At 40.9% G+C, this 20,235-nt stretch overlaps 3 protein-coding genes across 3 annotated transcripts; 2 read left to right on the top strand and 1 right to left on the bottom strand.

The window, feature by feature from the left end:
* Nucleotides 1-6,027: 6,027 nt before the first annotated feature.
* RB195_026365 (uncharacterized protein) lies at nt 6,028-6,387 on the bottom strand (the record flags this gene model as incomplete). The annotated part of the gene is made up of 1 exon (XM_064214883.1): nt 6,028-6,387. One exon carries the CDS (start codon nt 6,385-6,387, stop codon nt 6,028-6,030), a length of 360 nt encoding a protein of 119 aa, XP_064070764.1.
* A 428-nt stretch (nt 6,388-6,815) lies between these two features.
* On the top strand, nt 6,816-7,607 carry RB195_026364 (uncharacterized protein; the record flags this gene model as incomplete). Its single annotated transcript, XM_064214882.1, has 1 exon — nt 6,816-7,607. One exon carries the CDS (start codon nt 6,816-6,818, stop codon nt 7,605-7,607), a length of 792 nt encoding a protein of 263 aa, XP_064070763.1.
* A 104-nt stretch (nt 7,608-7,711) lies between these two features.
* On the top strand, nt 7,712-8,449 carry RB195_026363 (uncharacterized protein; the record flags this gene model as incomplete). Its single annotated transcript, XM_064214881.1, has 1 exon — nt 7,712-8,449. One exon carries the CDS (start codon nt 7,712-7,714, stop codon nt 8,447-8,449), a length of 738 nt encoding a protein of 245 aa, XP_064070762.1.
* Between the last annotated feature and the right edge of the window lie 11,786 nt (nt 8,450-20,235).

Raw genomic sequence — 20,235 nt, 5'->3', positions numbered from 1 at the left:
ACTTTGATAAACCCTGCCTCTTGATGTGACGTAGAAAACACCTGCTGCGAAATGAGATTTGTGGAAATGAAAGCATGTTTTACGACAAATAACCGATATGGTAGAGACATATGAAATTTTACGAAAAACAAGTTCTACATGGGATCACACTTTGTCGTGCAAAAAATAAACGCCAGCATGTCTCCACGATATCCTTCAGAAAATCTGATCAGCGCTGGCGAAGCCCCGGTGACGGATAGATGTTCATCCATCGTGAGCGATTGGTTTCGGTCACCACCTTGGTTACCGACCTCGACTGAGTCTCCCGGTAGCCCGGAGCGTGTAGGTGAACCCAAATGGTTAGCTTAGCAAAGAATGTGCAACCATTTTGCTTCGTGGCAAAATGCGCCGAAGGATTGCGCAAGCTGTAACGCTTCGCTGAAATGGCTAGCCGGCAGACCTGCAGTATGGTGCTGCTTCAATACGTAGAAGATCACCAGACGACGCTTTGGATCAATTAGCATAAGGACGGCAAAGACGTATCTCATGTATCCTCGACAACGAAGCTTCTAGCCCTTACGTATATCTCCGGGAGAAATGGCTGGCTTTAGTTTTCGATTTCCAATTTTTTGAATCTTACGCTTTTTTAGGACAATTAGAAGACATTGAGCGGAACCATGTTCTTATTCGTAATCTTCGCCTCGAATTCTAGTTTTTTTTTTTAAAGTAAGGTTCGCACACTACGTCAATTTCGTTTTACGTAGGCTTTGAGCTTTCGGTATCACTTACAGACTCACATGCATGTCGTAAAAAATAAGTAGACATCCTATTACATACAGCGCGAATACATACATGACAATACGATATGCATGTGAGTCTCTAAGTGATACTGAAAACTTAAAGGCCGGGTAAAGCGAAACTGACGTAGTGTGCGAGCCCGACTAGAAAAACTAGAGTTCGGAGCGTAGATTACAGATATGAGCGTGGTCCCGCTCAATTTCTTTTAATCGTCCTAGAAAGGCGTGGGATCCGCTTTACTTTCTACAAGGTGCGTTAGAACTGTAATCCTCGTACACGCATTCACACGAGTAAGTTGTTGAGGAGACCTGACTGATTCTCGAGATTCTGGATGCCGCGCGTGCTGGCGCTTTCCTACTTACACCTCGTAGAAAGGAACGCCGGTTCCTATGCCGTTTTTTTAAAAGACGATCAATGAAAATTGACCGAGCGACGCGAAATTCGTTATCTACACCATAAGTTCCATGTTTTCCAAGATGTTTCCACATAATGTCAGTTTTTTTGATACCCTGCCTCTAATTCAGTTAGATGCCCAGAGGGTTGTAAATGAAAGTACAAACGGCAAAAATTCAAAAAGTAAATGTGTTGAACCGTATTTCGATAGAGCCTCAAAAACGCCACAGAAGAGGTTGAGTTAATGTTAAAAGTTATGAAAAAAACCAGGAAGTATGTTGTGGGCTCCCAAAAACTTGTAATTTTGATTACACAGAACTTTTGTAAAGTCCATTTGGCAAGAGCAGATGCAAAAGCAAAGATATCTCCAATGGATGCGGTTCATGATAGAATGAAAAACTGCTAAGATCCAAGGTTTTTCAAGGTACAGAGCTTGTGGTAGAAATTCATTTCATGTGCACAGTATATTGGTTACAACAGGAGGTTGAGTTAATGTTAAAAACACCAACAATAACATAGTATTCTGTGTGATGACCCATAGACACGAAGTTAGCTGTATTGAATTTATGAGGTTACAGATTTTATATTAAGTGAATAAAAATCGTTACGAGGAGATGAAAAGTGAAAGAAGTCGGTTGCACGGACTCCTGTAATAGGTCCGCTAGTGGTTCTCGTACTAGAATTGGAGTCATGGTTATCTCAAGGTCTTCTCGAGCTTTTCGTGATTTTGTTTCTCCCAGTGAAGTATAAATTCCATTTTGATAAACACTGCCTCTTGACGTGACGTAGAATACACCTGTTTCGAAATGAGATTTGTGGAAATGGAAGCATGTTTTACGACAGAGACATGAAATTTTGCGAAGAAAAAGGGTCTATAGCATCAATTTTCTCGGAATCTTAATACCACTATCTAGGTCATTTATCAGTAAAAAGAATTCCAAGTAAATGACAAAATGACATTTCGCGGTTACGTAGTTTTGAAAGAGATGCGGGATTTATATCGCGAAAGAACGAGAACAACAGCCTCAACCCAAAGGCAAACACAACGCAAGCATCAGAAATTTTGAATGAATTCCATTCCATGAATTCCAAGTTTAGCCAGTAACGACTTAACACCTCCGAGGAAGCTGTAGACGTTCGGGATTTATGTTGCGGTTGGATCTGTTTGGGTTACTGGAAAGCGGAAATGTGACAGTCGTTCAAGATTTTTTTTTTTTTGAGAAAGAGATAGCACGCTAAAAACAGTCTTGTAAAAGTAAGTAGATAGGAGACATATGTGCTATCGGATCAGCAAGACAAACTCCAAAAAAGAGCGAAACAACATGAAAAAAATCTTTATCACTCTCAGAGGAACAGGTCCGTCAAGATATGCAGTGCAGTCACTTATAACAAAGGAATAGAACTGGATGGTATAGATAAATCTTTCTGAGATGATGTGGCACGTTCTATGTCAATTCAAAATCGTAGAGTTTGAATTGCGTATGTGGCCTATAACTTGCACATTCTCGTAGCAAGTTAATGCTCCTATCCTGGCTGAGAAACCTGCTAAAAAGAAACCCGGCTTTGCTTTGAATACGTTGCGGAAGTTTTAATCACTGTTTCAACCCGCTTCGTCACTATTAATACTGAAAAAAGCCATTAAACCCACAATTTCATTAGTAGAATTTCTTGTTTTACGGCAACATTCACTCTGCAATATATGGAAATGAAATTGATTGAAAATTAATTGACTAAAAAAATTAAAACAAAGTCAAACAAAACATGTCCCGTCAGTATTAGCGTTTATTATGAAGGAATTTTGAGAGGCACGCTAGATTGGTTTTCAAAAAACCCTGCAAGACTAAAATGCTATCCAGAAACGTAGCGCAGCAGGTTATCCAGTTTAGGTCAAGTCTTACAGTTACTAATGCTTCTAATTTTATTTGAGCTCCAATAAACCACAACCTAAGGAGGAGCAACCTTTCTCAAAATACTGATTAGAACAAATAAATTTCAAGCCTCCAGTAAACTTATTGATGTGAAGGATTTGCAATAGTCGAGTGATATGATGGAAGAGAAGCAAGACGTATTACTGCCTCGCCAGCGGCGCAGTAGATTATTGGCACCTTGATAGCAACAGAATACGATGCGTGAACCTCATACCTTATTTATCATGGGGTAAAAGGGAACATCGAGAACTTCCTCGAGTACCACTTTTAGCTCCACCATTAGTGCTGTGGTTATTGCCGAAAAACAAATTTCTGGAAGGGCTCGCGAAGCTGAAGGAGTTTATAGATGCATAGAATGCCGGGAAATGGAATCCCTCCATGAGAACAACGGAAGTGCTCATTCATCAGGAAAGAATCATTCGTTTAACTTGATTTCTCAGGAAATATGTTCGCAGGAATCAGATTTACATATAACAAGAGATAGTAGAAAATTGTTGAGAACAAATTTCTGAACTATGAAAATGGGGCAGAAATGATAAAAATGAACACATGACTTTTGGTTACTGCACTTGTCACTCTTTAGACATTACAGACAAAACACGTCTTACAAGATCCTACACTCCTTTTCCCTATTATTTTCTTCTGAGCTCCAGACTCCTCGTCAACAGTTTACACATTTGCGACTGCATCATCGGTGAACGACTTCATTAACAATTCAAACTAGCCGTTGCTGACTTCGGGAGCACGATTGATATTAGCGGAAACGCATAAATTTACGTTGTTAACGACCTCGAAGGTATCTGATGTGTAGTCACTTTGCATGCACCTGATGCCAGCCTTTCAGGGAATGCACCGGGCATGGTAATTGATCAAAGGAGCGTTTGCTTGACGGGCAGAAATGGATGGCTGCTATTACAGAACATAGAGAGTGTGATGTGCTTTGAATGCATCACACTCTCTATGCTATGTAATAGCTGCCGACCGTTTATGAAAGGGGTTATGGTAATCTCCATAGTTGATTACTTCTCAATGGTAGATTAAAAGTAACCAGTACACTGCTTTTATAAACCGAGCCGATACCACAGTCACTCAACGTTGCTCCTGAATTCATCAAATGATGAATATTTGAAAAAGGTAAAACACTACCAGATAACTCTAACCGAGCGGTTCTCAAGAGTAATTTCCATGGAAATTTTTAAACGTTTCTTCCTGGAGTCGAAAACTGGCTATGCACTTTCACACTACTTCAACGTACGACAATAGCTGATTCGATGCGAACAACCTCAGCTGGGCCGGGCCTTACGTATTCGCAGTCGATGAACTGCTTGAGCGACCGATATGCGTTTTGTTCGATTCCCATCGTCAAAACATATGACCATTATTCTTTCACTTTCACGGAGAGACTGCTTGGCATATAAAGAGATCTCCGCAGTAACCTTCTGCGTTTTGTTGACCTTCAGAGAAAAAAAACCTTTATATAATTTATCCGAGACTGTGGTCACCTTTGTTATCAATTAATGTTGAAGAAAAAGGCATGACTACGTGTAAAATGAGAGAGGAATCTCCTTCCCTCCTATTTGTAAAATATTTGCATATTCTCTCCAATTGTACAAAATAGTAGCTCACGTGGCAGCACAGCAAGAGAGAAAGAGAGAAAGTTGGCGAGTCGAGGTACCTCCAAAAATTTGTTAAATTATGAAAGCTGCGGCCACTGCACCTCCTGTAACTATGTTTGTTCTGGTGTTCGTCGAACGATTCATTAGCTTTCATTTACGGGAACAAGCATAGCGAAGAAATCTAAACATCTGCTGATTACGGGTTATTCATCTAACTGTCTGCAATTGTTTTGTGCGAAAAACAAAAATAGAAAACTGATCATGAATCAAATTTCATAGTATTAAAAGTTACAAAAAACACTCTCAAGTCTCCTATGAAGAATCGGAAATTCGATTTTTTTGTCTTTTACATTTTTTCTTGCTGTTGACGGCCTCAGCTTTCATGTGTCCTTAGGCGGTCCACCAGGCCGACTCAGTTCCAGAATTCCAAGGAAGAATTGATGAACTAGTGAAGAATCCACCAAATTACTACGTTTCCAATGTTTCATGCGGCGACAACTCTGTTAAAGAGTGACGGAAGGAATAGTCTAGATGCTGCAGTTGGGTCGTTCCAGCACGTAGGACAACATTACGTGCGGTAAAGATTTTCCTAACATTTCATCTACCAACGTTAAATGAGGTCCACTAACAAGTAGAACCTTATATGTACCATTCAGAAATCCATCTGCTGCACAGGAACATCGTTTGGTCTAGTTCAGGTTTATATTTTCTTCAATCTGGAGGATGTTATCGGAACGATGCCATCAGCGAAACGACGATGATGTAACTGCCGGTCATTAATCTCCACAGTCATTTCATCTCATTCCAATGCCCGTACTACGTTTTCTAGTGTGGCATTGAGTTTTTTGGATGAGATTGTATCATTCTGCCTGTTCTGTTTCACGTCGATTGCGAAGTTGCTGCAGAATTGGGAGATTTTAGGATTGAATTCATTATAAAGACCTTTACGTATTGAGTAGAGACGTCTCGGATGCCCAAGCCCATGATTGCATCTGTTTCAGTTGACTCGTATGCCTTCTCTTCGAAGAAAGTGAGACACCCTCGCATCTTGCATTCTTGCTGCGTTTCTGTGTTCTGGGATGGTGTGCGTGTAGAATCATGTCATGTTCTTTCTAAAATCCTGCTTGTCCCATGACTGTCGCTAACCATGGTTCTTTCAGTCATTAATTTTTAAGAGGTGTGGGTAAAGATTATCTGTAAGCCCTTTAGATGGTAAGAGCTGATCATGTTAGGAACGAGCTAAGTTAGACTCTTCACCGTTTTGATGGGGTGTCGGTGAGGCAGGACCTCTAGGATGACATGACATTCTTCCCTTAGATTATGAGTATGCAACTGGATAGTCTGTCGAAGAGCTCTGAATAAAATACGGGGCCTTTTCCTTCCTTATTGCGATTGGATGTACTCCGACAGACGTGAATATCCTTTCTCATCCTTGCATCTTTAGCAAATAGTGCTGCTTTTCTCTCTTTGTGGTAAACTTTGCCGCTTCCCCGTAAAGCGTCGGCAGCTTCTATTCCCTGCAGCTGGCGCGGCTCCTCGCCGTCGTCTTCGTTCGAGCTTTTCCGGAGCCCCTCCTCTCTTGATGGTTTTAAAACTCTTGACTTTTCGTTGTCGTTGTCGTGTCCATTGCGTTGTCTTCTTAGCACCCGGCTAATAAATCCAAGTCGTCCCATTATGGTCCTGTCACATTACAAACTCATCTCAAGTTGTTGTTTGGTGATAATCCTTCCTAACTTTTCCGTACTTTTGCAAATATTTTTCAAAAACCACTATGGTAACTTTCGGTGAATGTGGAATAGTGACTCTCAGAAAACCTTTGAGGATGGTTGAAATTCCCTTCCTTGGGAAAAAGTGACCTATGAAATCGTATATGTATTCTCTTCTTCTATTCTCTTCTATACTGCTAAGATTCACCACCGTCTTGGCAAAATGTCGCTAGGTGGCTCCCTGATCCATATAGGGTGGGCGACGACCTGTAGTGAAGGCTAAACTCGCCGTGATATGGCTGCTTAGTTTGGGGAAAAGTCTTTTTGCCACTCCAGCATATACACTGCCTCAGTACCCTGCACACTGGGTCCTGCCGTCTTAGACGTCGGACGGTATGGCGACCGGTGAGAGGCGATCAAATCTCAGGTTGCTCAGGACGTCACTGATTCTGGACCAAGGCGACACACGCACGACTCGCCATGGAGACTGTCTCAGACTGTGTACTTACAACGCGAGAATAGTATCCACGGACGCTGACCTGCATGCCCTTCTCGGAGCTGCAGAGCGTACTAAATTTCACATTATTGCTCTGCAGAAGAGCAAGTGCGGAAGGAGCGACGTACGACAGATAAATGACAGAACACTCGTCATTCGTGGAGAGAAGATTCCGTCGCGAAATTTAGGCGGTGTTGGTTTTGTTGTGCACCCATCTGTCATCCATCCTGTTGATCCTCACGAGATCCTGTCACCTTGTCTAGTCATTCTTCGCCTCCGCCCTCTGCGCCAAAAATCCACTAGTATCATCAACTGCTACTCACCAACATCAGCAGCTGATGAATCCGAATTGGACGCGTTTAACGCGGAGCTGAAGGAAGCAATCCGAAAAGAGATGTCCTTCTACAAATTCGCTGTCGGAGACTTCGACACAAAACTAAGAAAGGCTACAGAAAAGGAATACAAGATTGGAAGATTTGGACCAGGGGATAGGAACGAAAATAGCAATCGTCTCGCCGGGCTGTTGTCCGCCGCTCGCCTCTTTCATGGGAACTATCTTTTCATGAAAAAAGGTCGATGCACCACGAAGATACAACTTTTCCATCGTTCCCTCAACATACCCATTGGAAAGGGACACGACAATGCGATGCTATATCGCCGAAGCTGTTCACGGCTGCATTACAATGGATAATGAAATCACTTTCCGGGGAAGAAAGGGGCATACGTGTAGATGGAAGAACCTTCGTTTCGCGGACGATCTCGTTCTCTTCAAGCAGTACCAATGAAGCAGAAACGATGCTCAACGACTTGAAAGAAGCAGAGAAGAGAATAGGACTGCGAATAAACAAAAAGAAGACACAGTTAATGAAGAACGCCTACTGCGAGGATGGAGCAGTACAACTTGAAGGCTCCCAAATCGTGGAAACTTCGTCATACGTATACCTCGGACGTTCTATGAACATGGAAAACGACTTGAGGAAAGAACTGAATAGAAGAATGAGAGCAGCATGGGCAGCATTCGCAGCCGTCAGGGGAGCTATGGACCAACTGACGGACCAAGATCTTCGTGCCCATCTGTTCGACTCGACAGTCCTTCCAGCGCTCTGTTACGCAGCGGAGACGTGGGCAAACACCGCTGCCACGTTTAGGAAGCTGATTGCTACCCCCAGAGCTCTTGATAGATGTCTTCTGAAGTTTAGTCGGCGCACACAACACCTGGCCGGTCTTCGCAACTCCGACTTAAGAGGAATGTCCCGTCTTCGCGATCCAGCGGAATATATATCGAAAGCAAAGCATATCATGAGAAGAATCGACGATAGATGGACTAAAAGAGCGCTAGAGTGGATTTCAAGAGATGCTAAACGTCTTCGAGGGAGACCACCAACGAGATGGGGTGACGGGTTCGCTACACGGATAGACCAGCTGAGAGCTCAACTGGATACGGCTCAAGGACCTCGTCAAAGTCACTCACGAAACTTGAGAACATGTTGGATGACAATAGCAAGGGAACGAAACGAGTGGAAGAGATGCTAGGTCCCGCACATCCAGTGAAGACGGGTCATCTAAGTAAATAAGTTTTCTTCTATAAATCTTGCAACACGATTCATAAAAAAAGTCAAACACAGGTGAAGACATGAATAACTCGCTAAGAAGTCTTCGACTGGACTACTTGATTTGTATCTTATAATCAAAAAGCCTTTTCCTTTTACGATTTTTCTTGAGCGTGAGCACATCGCCATCACAGTTCATAGCATTGAACTTATTAGAGCTGGCCAATATTTAAACAAACGTAAAGTCAGAAATGTGGTGTTGGCGCACACAATACAGAAAGTAAAATAAAACATGAAAGTAAAAAATTAACAAAAAATAAATAGAACTTGAAGCCAGCGATGCGCTAATCTATAATCTGACGATGACGGGGTGAGGGATAAAAGCTAGAGATTGGATTGTAGATTGCCTGATCAAGGAGGTTCCGTTCATCTTTCCCTAACCGTCCTAAAAAAAACGGCGTGAGAAACACTTTATTTTCTGCGAAGAACGTTAGAGCGCACCTCTATGTATACTTTCTGGCCCCCTTAGCAACCATTCATTGGTTTCACTTGAATAGGCAGTCGAGGAGAACTTGACTTTCAACCGCAGCGCAACTGGATGCGGCGCGTGTGTAAGGGTGGTGCGTTACAGTTGAAATCGTCGCGTAAAAAGGAGTCTTTCACGTCGTTATTTTCACAGTGATTATGGAGCCCCTGATCCCGCAATCTGTAACCCCATCTCTAGCTTTTCCAGCTTTTTCTCGTCAAATTCTTTGTCTGCTCTTTTTAAAGTGAAATTTACAGGTATCGTCACTGGATAGTGACTCTTCACTACATCCAAGAATGCAATTCAGAGCCATTATTACTAATATCATTATACATGAAAAAAACGATATAGTTCAGCAAGTTGGTAAAGTAAATAGCATCGGTAATGGGTAACTAATGAATCATACATAGACCTCATTTTTTTGACGAGTTGATTCCCGAAGAGTTTGTAGAGGTGCGCATCTTTCGCCACCATTTATATAAACTGACTCTTTCTTTTCCCAGGAGCTGGAGGCTCTTACTTTCAGTCTTCTTTTCTTTAAGAACTGGGTGTTTGTGAACAATTTTACTTTTGCATATGGTGATTCGAACGAAGAAGTTAGTCGAATAAGCTTTAATAATGACGCAGGGAAAACAGACACTTTAATGTGAGAGAAAAAAAGGCCAGCAGCCACAAAATGAAGCACGTTGTCCCCATCAATTTGAAATTAGAACATAAATTTGGGCTGAAAGTAGCATGTGAACAAGTTCCACCGAATGGAATATTTGAATTCGCAAGCAGGAGAATGCTGATGAGCCACTAAAAAAACTGAATTCATGGTTAATAGTCATTAAATCCATTTGCAACAAATACATTTCCTGAAAATGTCACTGTCGGAAGATACCAGACGGTTCCTCGTTCTTTGAGTGAGGGGCAACGAAAATGAAATTTTCAGTGATACCCTGCACAAAATATGACATTCCTTCTCAAGAGTTTGGCACAAATTCCCGAATCCATTCATTTAGTTTGAGAACTTCACTAATAATGAAACTCCGATGAGGCATTGAAATCGAGTGCGTTTTTGAATTTGTAGTTCGCAGTGCAACGACAAAAACAACGACAGAAATAACTTTTACCAAGGGTTCTGGAAATTTCTAATCTGCAATCACCACACTCATAAAGAATAATTTGAAATAATTCGAAAAATAATTTGAAGAAAGGAAAGAAGAAGCTGTACGACACGATCTGTAAAAGACCTTTCAAGTTTTTTGCAGGGAAAAGAACAAACGAGCATGTATCACTGTTAAAACCACAAGCGTTTTAATTCCCTCCTTCATATGTGTCGGGAAAGGGCCTGCTGTATTCTCATGACGAAGTTCCAAGAGCAGTAGCGAGGCACTGGTGTCTGCAGATAGTAGATAAGCCGTCAGTGTTTCAACGAAAGTGAGGTGCCATGGATGCAGGAATGTTGGACTTTGCACAGTCTTTGCACGACTATCCTTAGTGCAGGATCACCCACTATTAGTCGTCTAATGATTTCTTAGCTTTTAATTGAAGTCTACTAATTGATTAGAATTCTGACATTTTGGGAAAGTGTGGAAATCGATATTTCTGCAAAAGAAACTCGAAGTGAAACGATTGTGCGAGGTGGACGACAAGCGTTTCGTCCATGGTTGTATAGCTCTGGAACAGCAGGTGTAGGTGATAAGAAGCTTGAGAGAATAAATCACTAATGGGATTAATTTTCCCAGGCCCTGACGAAGGCGAAAACGCCAAAACGTTAGCTGTTAATGAATATCAATACCAATCTTGGCCACAGCTCAAGCAAATCAATAAAAAAGCTCTGGAACAATTCCTGCAATTCTGCTGCATTTAGCTATTAGCACTATTTTACTAGCATGGAAAGCTAGAGGAATGAAAGTGCAGCTAAAGACATTCTTCTTATCCATTTTAGAGAGAAACCCTTTCATTCAGGAACTTCTCTATTTATCTCTGTTTATGGAGATGTTGGGCGTGGAATGTGGAAAACCTCTTTGGAGCGGCTAAGGCAGAAGGAATTCTTATTTTCATAACTGTATGACTAGCGATAGAATTAATTAATTAATTATTAATTAATTATAATTACAATTACTATGCTAAAGAATCAGTGGTATATAATCAGCAAAAATTTTTTTTAGAAATTTTTAGACAAATATTCGTCACATTGCTGCAAAGGCAAACCAATTTTAATCTATAAAAGTAAAGTAGAAACAAGATTATGAAAAAGAATGAAGTGAAGAGAATAGTCCCAATATTTTGCTTGTTTGCACAAAAGCCCATCTAAAGAATAGAATAGTTTTTTTCAAACTCATTAAATTTAGGAAAGTGTTAGCAAACAGATGTTAGTAACTTAAAGCCAGAACAAACAGCTGCACGAATAAAACGAAAGCTAAGGATGAAGCCTTGCTGTGTATTCGGAGCCAGAAGAAAATTCAGCCATGGAGTGTTCCGGAGAACTAAAATGAAAGTACGACTGCTCTGTGCATTTGTAGCCATCGGCGAAGGAATGTGTCGGAAGCAAAACGCAAAGGTGATGGTCGTTCGCAGTATGGCATGAAATATGCATAATGTACATGCATGTATGATGTTATATTAAGTATTCCTTTTGAACAAGGTCTAAGCTACACTACTATCATGCAAAATGGCTATTGAATAATTAAGGATGATAAAATGACCAGCGTGTGAGCAGGAGCAACGTAAACCAATGTTAGCAGCAAAGATATGTAAGTTCTTCTAGTAAACCTATGAAAGGAGCTTACAGAGGAAATTATGAAAGAAGTTTGGCAAATGTGCCTAAATTTGTGTTTTTTTTTATTTTTTAATTTTAATTTATGCCTAATTTAACATTGTATATACTCAAGAATTATCTTCTCAACTGCAATCCTCGTTGAATCTTTGTGGCTTGGCTAAAGATGATGATGAGGGGATAAGAGTTCAAGGACGTGCTGGAGCTCAGCACTCCTTGACTCATTTTCAAAATTCCACTAAATATTTCGAGATACGGTCACGAACTGTCGCTCCTGAACGTCCTTAAGCCAGCATGCCACAAAACCAATTATGTTAAGACCTCTGCACGAAAAGATAGGATTAGGGGCATCATTCACAACTGTGACCGTGCCCAATCCCCCTTAATTGTTCTGAAAAATGGCATTGTCGATAGACTTCAAACGTACTCATATCCTGAAGCCTCGGCATACTTCTGTCTATGCTTTCTGATAGTGCACCTACGAGGTTTTTAGAGGGAACCATCATTTTTTTTTCAGATGGTTCAGATGCCTAAATGGAGGCTGATTTGAAAAAGTCCACGTATATCGTAGTAGTAAAAACGGAAGCCATATACATTGCAATTGGTCCTATTCGGAGTTCACCCGATGTGCGGCGGCTGTGTGTGGATCACGAACAATGCAGATGATTTGTTCTTTCTACAAACGCAATATCAGGCAGTTATAGGCCATACAGGGTTGCACCAACACTCAATCGTTGGTACACTGACCAGTGGCAAGTGCGTGCTAGCAGCCACCGCGCATGCGGTGGAACTCTACGTGAAACTGATTCCAATGTGTATGGCTTCCGTTTTCACTATCTTAAAAGATTGTTCAAAAATCCCTAGTTTAGGCCTGTGAGATGGCAAAAAAGCCGAAACATCAAGCGAATAAAGGAATAAAGGCTGAAACGTTAGGCGAATCTAAAAACCTCGTAGGCACACCACTAGAAACATTATTGATGGGATTTTCATACATGTCTAACAAAGCAAACATTCAACGCGCTGCTGTCATTTTCTCTCTGCTCATTTGCAGAGGCCGTACTTACATCTGCGCTCGCATACCTATCCCGTTGTTAGGTGCCTCGTTTGAACATTATATCGACCTTTTCCCAAGCAGTTCCTCTCTAGATCACTTAGAAGAAATTGAGAATGGACGCACTCAAGTGCCTTTAACGCTGTCTTTCCTTGATTCCAACATAGTCAGTTTCATGCTATGTCCTTTCAAGTAGTTGTGCTGAAAATACCGTTTCTTACCTGCCCCTACATTGCAGTCACTTGATCTGCGTCTGGCTAGTCGTTCGAAAAAAAAACGTCCAGGAAATAAATTTTTAAAGGTTTACCTTTACTTTCCTCCAACTACAGTCTCAATTTAGGTGGTTACATAGTTTTCCCATGAATCCGTCTTCAGTTTCCCTAATTGAGATCCCCTGAAATTACACTATTTCTTCTGATGCGCATAGTCCAACTTCTCAACATCATAATAGCGCCTTAAGATTTATGCTTGCAGTACTACTTAATATCCCGAGCCACAGTAGGACCCTTGTGAGATAGTTTCCATGAGATTTTTAAAATAAAAAAAAATTCCCGCTAACCAAGCAGTAGTAATGGCCTATTTTTGCGGCTTGGACAGCAACTCGCAATTGTGAATTGATGAGATATAGTTTAACGGCTCTTCTTCAGTGTTAAAGGCATCACCCCACGAATCTGAGGTGGTACGGATTTCAGGTGGAGTATTCGTATACTTAATCGTAGATTATGGAGAGAAGGGTGATTCCGTCCATTTCTTCCTAATTGCCGTAGAAAACGGCCAGGAAGATAAGGCTTCCAATCGAACTCGTTGTAGAAAATAGCGCTCCGGTGCGCTATTTTCTACAACGAGTTCGATTGGAGCGTGCCAGCCTTGTGCACGCGCCGCATCTTCTTGGCCGTTTTTTACAGCAGTTAGGAAGAGATAGACGGAATCAGTCCCTCTCCAAAATCTACTTTTCCGTATAAGAATACTCCACCTGATATTCGTACCACCTCAGATTCGATTTAGAGGATGCCTCTAAAGGATAAGGGACAAAGTGTCCGACATCAATCGAATGCGCCAACGCGCTCACTTCAATTCAGAATCATGTGAGTGAGGTTCATGAACGCGCGTGCATCCTCACAAAGACTTATAGGGGTACCCAATGCGTCAAGTCGGTGTTTTTATTCTCTCACATAAGTCTACCAATTTATCGAGTGCGGCGGGATAAAAGGCTTCGTTGGGTCTAAGATGGTTTCGAACCATCGGCCGCTCGTGCAGTCACGAGGTAGCCTCTTACCCAAACCCTCTTACTTACTTGCGCCCATTTCTGCAGTATTACAAAGATTGAAACATTGGATAGTATTTTCCGTCACTAGAGAAATGCCGCTCCCCAATCAGCAAAAATATAGTATAACTGTAGCAGTGTTTTCTGTTAAACGCATCGATAGATGGTCGCGATATTTAGTCGTGGTTATTTAAAGGAGAAAATTGGAAGTTTCACTAGATATGTGACAACTACATAGGTCTTTATATGTTTTTCGGCAAGTTTTTAGTCGAGGCGACGATGGAGGCTCTCTGGAAGCAACGCATATACCGACAACAGGAGGAAGGAAAGCAGATGAGGTTCAAAAACCAGAAAATAATAGGGAAACCAGTGAAGTCCAATAAAATTTAAAATATAACATTTGATCACATTTGTTCTCTACTGATGAACAGTGAGCTACAACAAATATAGGGATCAGCCAAATCCAGGAAATGAGCATGTCCGGGAATTTTTCTCGCAGATACACCAATTGACGTGCAAATGCGCAGATAGCAGGCTCCACCTTTTCAGTTGTTTTCAATTACGCGCATTCAGTGACCTCGCGGTTGAAATATTCATACGCTCGTTTGACGTATGTAGTTGCACAATTAAGTCGCGTGACTTCATAATAAACTATTCATTATGGAACGACAAATCGAACGACGAAACTGCTGAATTGTCGTTAGAATGAATACCGTTGATCCCCAATGAGAACCCAACAATTTCATCTTCCCTAAAACTGTGCCGCTTTATTTACATGTCCATCCGACTTAACCACTTGCCAGAAAAAGGGGTGAATGACAGTGATGAAATGTGCATTAAACACAGCACGTCACGATATTGGCGATTTTGAGTTTTCTCTAAGGAAACATTTAAGGGTGTAGATAACGAGTATGATCGTAAACTCACTCTATTCCCCACAATCTTTCTGGAAAACGGCGTCGAAAACGTCCTTCCTACCGTCCATTTTTTACATCAACCCATTCAGCATTTTTTCCATGCTGCTGAGAGGTTCTCATTCACTTACGTTCGTTCGTCTGCGAACCCAAGCGTATTTATAAGGCGTCCCGTAGGAAAAATTGTAAGGGAAGGCCGTTTCCTACTGGGTTTCTTAGAACGATTGGCGCGTAGTCACGCTCATTCTCGTAATCCCTTAACCCCATCAATTCCCGTGGAGATCCCAATATCGTCACTTTCATGGTGTGCCGCCTTTAAACAAGTGCCAACTTGACTCTTCTTATTCTTATTCTTCTCTAGCAGTTGTATTTCATTAATTTGTCTCTGGAACGAAAAACATGAGCTCCTGTTGCTGCACCTCGTAGCAACAAAGAACTGGTAAATAATAATTTAGAGCCAACCAGCAGTAGCAACTTCTTATTTCCCTAACACGTAATGAGATCGAAGTTTGAGAAAGAAAGAAATGAAACCCAGGAACCTGTTTCACGCACAATTTCAGATTATTTTCAAGATTTCTGCGATGCGTCTAATAAAGATCACTTCAGTTCTTCGTTCCCTTATGAGAGAGTCAAGATAAATTCTTCGAATAAACTGCGAATTCATCAAGAAAATGAGTATGCGAATCGATGGTAGTTGAAAGGTGGGAGATGATGAAAATATTAGGTGGAGTGAAAAACAACGGGAGAGGTTTTTGGAATTCAACCTTTTTGAGCTATGTTTTGGACGACCAGATAATTGTAAAAAAGTGGTTTGTAATTGTTTCTTAGAATCCTGAACTCCCAAAGAAGAAAAGAAACTTCCTCCACATTGCGTTTGCTTTGTTAATTGGGTTTTCAGTTAAGTGGCTCACATTTTAAACGAACTTTTTCTAGGTGAATTAGAAGTACTTTATTTTAACATTCTCATCAAAAGGAGCCTGCTCATCCAGAAGCTATTTATAAGAGAAATGGAAATATTCATGAAAATCCATTAGGCCAAATACGTGGTCGGCTTGAATGTGCGTTGACGCAGCTAACAGAAAGTGTGCTGCATTCGTCTCCTCTTCAAAATAGAAAAAGTTGAAAAGAGGAAACGTTGGGATGATGATTTCGTTATTTTTTTCTATGAACATTGAATGATATTGTGCGCTGTCATCGGGAAGAATTTATTTTATAGGAATGGTTGTCACCATACCGAACACTGCACTTTTCGCCCACATAGCACTTTTACTCGTATATTGCCAACGGCTAAAACTATAGGTGTAGAAATTTATTCTTAGTCGAGCAGGTGTAGTGATATGAGTATTGACGGTTTTTTTTCGAACGAAAGTTCGTTGAAAACTTTCAATGAATGGAAAATAGTAGCACTACTTACTAAGACAGATAATTTTTTAAAATTGCTTCTTATCCGATATGTGATTAAGAAGAAGGCGTCCTAGGCGTTTATGTTGCAAAACATTTGAAAAGTTCGACATTCATTGAACTTCGATATAGTTGGATGTCGTATTGATTTTTGATGAGCTGTACACATGAGGTAGTTCTTTGCAAACAAGCTTGTCTAAAATTTCTCTTAGACAAAAGCAAGGCATTAAAGAAGTTCGAGAGTTGATTAACTCCCAACAAATAAGGTTATGCACAAGTGATGAAGGTGGGGAGTTTGAAGTCATAACACTCCAGCTGGATATTGCAATAACACCATTCTGGAAGACCTCTTACATTACTAATTATAGGACCTATATAGACCTTTCTAATACTCCATCTCTTTATCAAAATGCACAAACTTCACTCCAACGTGATCTGGCCTCCGCTGACCCTGCTATATTCAAAGTGAGACCTATAGTTAGTAATGTAAGAGGTCCTCCAGTATGGTGGGTCCTAAGCACAGTTTTTGCGCATGTATTGAGCCATATACCTCCCCATTTAACACCCGTTCGTATCGTCTCGTATGTTCCTAGACTATCTGCGCACTGCACAACTGACAGACAGTGTCATAGAGTACTTCGACGTCGCAGCACTGTATATGAATGTATCGAATGACCCTGTGATCCGGGTATGTTCGAACTGGTGAAAGAAATCATAAGAACCACCAGTTTATACGGATTCTCGATCTCCCAATTGATGGTTCTTCTCAAGGCGTGCATCGACTGCAATATTTTAAAATGGTAGAAAAAGTAGTTTGCACAAGTTAGAGGGTTGGATATGGGGCAAAGATTGTGGAAAATTCTGGAACTACGTCCTTTGTTCTACTATCGGTACATCGAGGATCGTTTTGTCATCTGCACCACCCATGCGGAGATGGACAAATGTTTTGACTTGTTGAACCGACAGTCCGAACCCATAAAACTTACTAAGGAAAAACCACATGGCAAATGACTTCTTTTTTAAACATCCAGGTTGGCATACCGAACGGTTAGTACAAAGCGAAATGGTATCGTGTGGCTGGTAACAAGAACATTCTGATTCATTTTCTCTCTGCTCATGCATTTCAAATGAAGAAATCTGTGATTAGCAATATGTTCCGCATTGCAAAAACCGTTTGTAGTGAACCTGAGTAGAAAAAGGAATAGTTAACTTCGGCTCGCGAAGTTGCTGTTTCTAATTGTTATGAAACCCGATTGTCCGAACCAAAACGATACTGAAGTGTACGAGCACGACAATTGGAAACCTCTCACACAGATAACATATCTCTTTACCTTCCTTATATCTCAGTGAGCACTGTCATTGGCCGGTGTCTGAGGAGAGTAGACTTAAATAACTCGGTTTTGGTCGTTGAAATTCCACCAAACAATTTGAAACGTCAGCTAGTTTGGAGTAGTTTGTACGTTACCATCTTCGCAACCACGAACTGTATTATTTCTCCCACAGGTAAACCAGAAGACGGTTGAGATTCGGTGTGATTCACCTAATTTCTTGCACGAACTGTGGCGGCGAGTATGTTATTGAAACGGCACGACCGTTTTTTGTCCGTATCAAAGAGTACGTGAATGGAAAAAATAGGTTATGGGAATGGACACCTTTAAGTGCCCATAAGGACAAAGGATAAAGTTTCTGGCGTTGGTCAATCCGCTTGGGATGCGCCCCTACCCTCACTTCAATTCAGAATCGTTTGAGGTTTACGAACGTGTAACTGGCCTACACAATGACTTGCGGTGGCCAGCCGATGTCAAAGCAGTGTTTTTATCCTCGGAGGAATGAAAGGCTTGGTGAGCACTAGGGTGGATTTAAACCTCCGATCGATCGTGCAGAAAGCGGAACCTCTAACCGCTACATAAACCCTAAAATGAACTGCAAGGGCGATTGCCTGTCAATAACGCGGGAACTCGCATCATATCTCAGATGGTTCTTCTGATCCGAATGAAACGTTTGAACTATTCGCTCTCGTGATCGATCAGTCAGCAGTCCGTACTAGCGTCTTCAATCCAAGGTGAGCATTCAGTGTAGTTGGTGATTGAGAAAGAGGGCATGGAGCTAATTTGTTCAGTTGTGGAGAAGTTTGGTGGTGAAATTGTGAATTGAATCGCCCATTTCATGCTTTAAAGAGGAGAGTTTTGAAGAAGCGTTACCCAATAAAATTATTTAACAACCTCGTGTAAAGCTGACCAAAATTCATTACTTCATTATATGTCATAAATAGAACCGCAGTTATCGTAATGAGGCGAGAAGACAGCACCAGAAAGACCGAATTCTAATGAAGAAACACAGGTTGTCAGAGGTGCGCATGGAAAGGGAAGGACATAGCATAAGAAAGTGACTTCAGCTTCTCATCATCACTTGCTTCAGCATTCACTGGCAGTGCTTCTGCTCATATCGAAAAACTCAAGAAAAATGTCCTGAACTGTCTTCCTCAGAAACGCCACAGATGAGGTTGAGTTGGTGCTGAAAAGTATGAAAAAACCATGAAGTATGTTGTGGATTCGCGAAAATTTGCAATTTTTGACTAGACAGAACTTTTGTAAGGACCATTTGGGAAGAGCAGATGCAAAAGAAGTATATCTCCAATGGATGCGATTCATGATAGATAGAAAACTGCTAAAATCCAAGATTTTTCATATGCACAGTATATTAGTTACGTTAACTCCAACAATAACATAGCATTCTGTGTGATGACCCATAGACACAAAGTGATCGATATTAACTTTGTGATATTATAAATGTTATACTAGATGAATAGAAATCGTTACGAAAACATGATAAGTGAACGAGGACGGTCGCACGGACTCCTGTAATAGGTCCGCTAGTGGTTCTCGTACTAGAATTGGAGCCATGGTTATCTCAAGGTCTTCTCGAGCTTTCCGTGATTTTTTTCTCCTAGTGAAGTATAAATACATTGTGATAAACACTGCCTGTTGACGTGACGTAGAAAACACCTGCTTCGAAATGAGATTTGTGAAAATGAAAGCATGTTTTACGACAAATAAGCGATATGATAGAGACATGAAATTTTACGAAGAACAAAGGTCTATAGCGTCAATTCTCTCGGAATCTTCATACTACTATTTAGGTCATTTATCAGTAAAAAGAATTCCAAATGTGGTAAATGACAAAATGACATTTCTTAGTTACGTAGTTATGAAAGACATGCGGGATTTTTATCGCGAAAGAACGAGAACAACGGCCTCAACTCAAAGGCAAACTCAACGCAAACATCAGAAATTTTGAATGAATCAGGGTTTCAGATCACATGATCAATGGAAATGTCAAATCTGATTTATTTCTAGGCACACTCCTAGCGATTGTCGGTGCAAAATCATGCAATTCTTGTCAAATTTTTGAACTCATTATCTCTGTTCGAGAGATAGTGAGTATAAAACCTTGCAATTTGTCGTAAGCAAATGATCGCTTAAATGCTATAATATTTACTTCCATGCTCTTACAAAGGAAGTGTAACATTTCCACAATTCACTCGACCAGGTATTCCTGGAGCGCTTTGATAAACAATCCGTAGAAAGAAATTCAAATTTCGAATAAAGAAGAATCATGTCAAGAACTCGTTTCTCATGATACTCGTCTGTCCAGTGCAAATTTTTATGCAATAGTGAAGAAAGTCTCAGAATGTGATGTATAACTCAATAACGAAAAAAAAAACAAATAGCTCGAATCTACCAGTAAACCGCCAGCTATTTTGAGACGAGTATGCTGAAGTCTTCAGAAATGTTTCACAATTCTACTAAATATTACACGGTAGTAATTACACAAAATTTCAATAATGTT

Source organism: Necator americanus, chromosome X (assembly GCF_031761385.1).
Source record: "Necator americanus strain Aroian chromosome X, whole genome shotgun sequence".
NCBI lineage: Eukaryota > Metazoa > Nematoda > Chromadorea > Rhabditida > Ancylostomatidae > Necator > Necator americanus.
The sequence above is the reverse complement of the archived record's forward strand: the minus strand, read 5'-3'. Positions and strand labels throughout refer to the sequence as shown.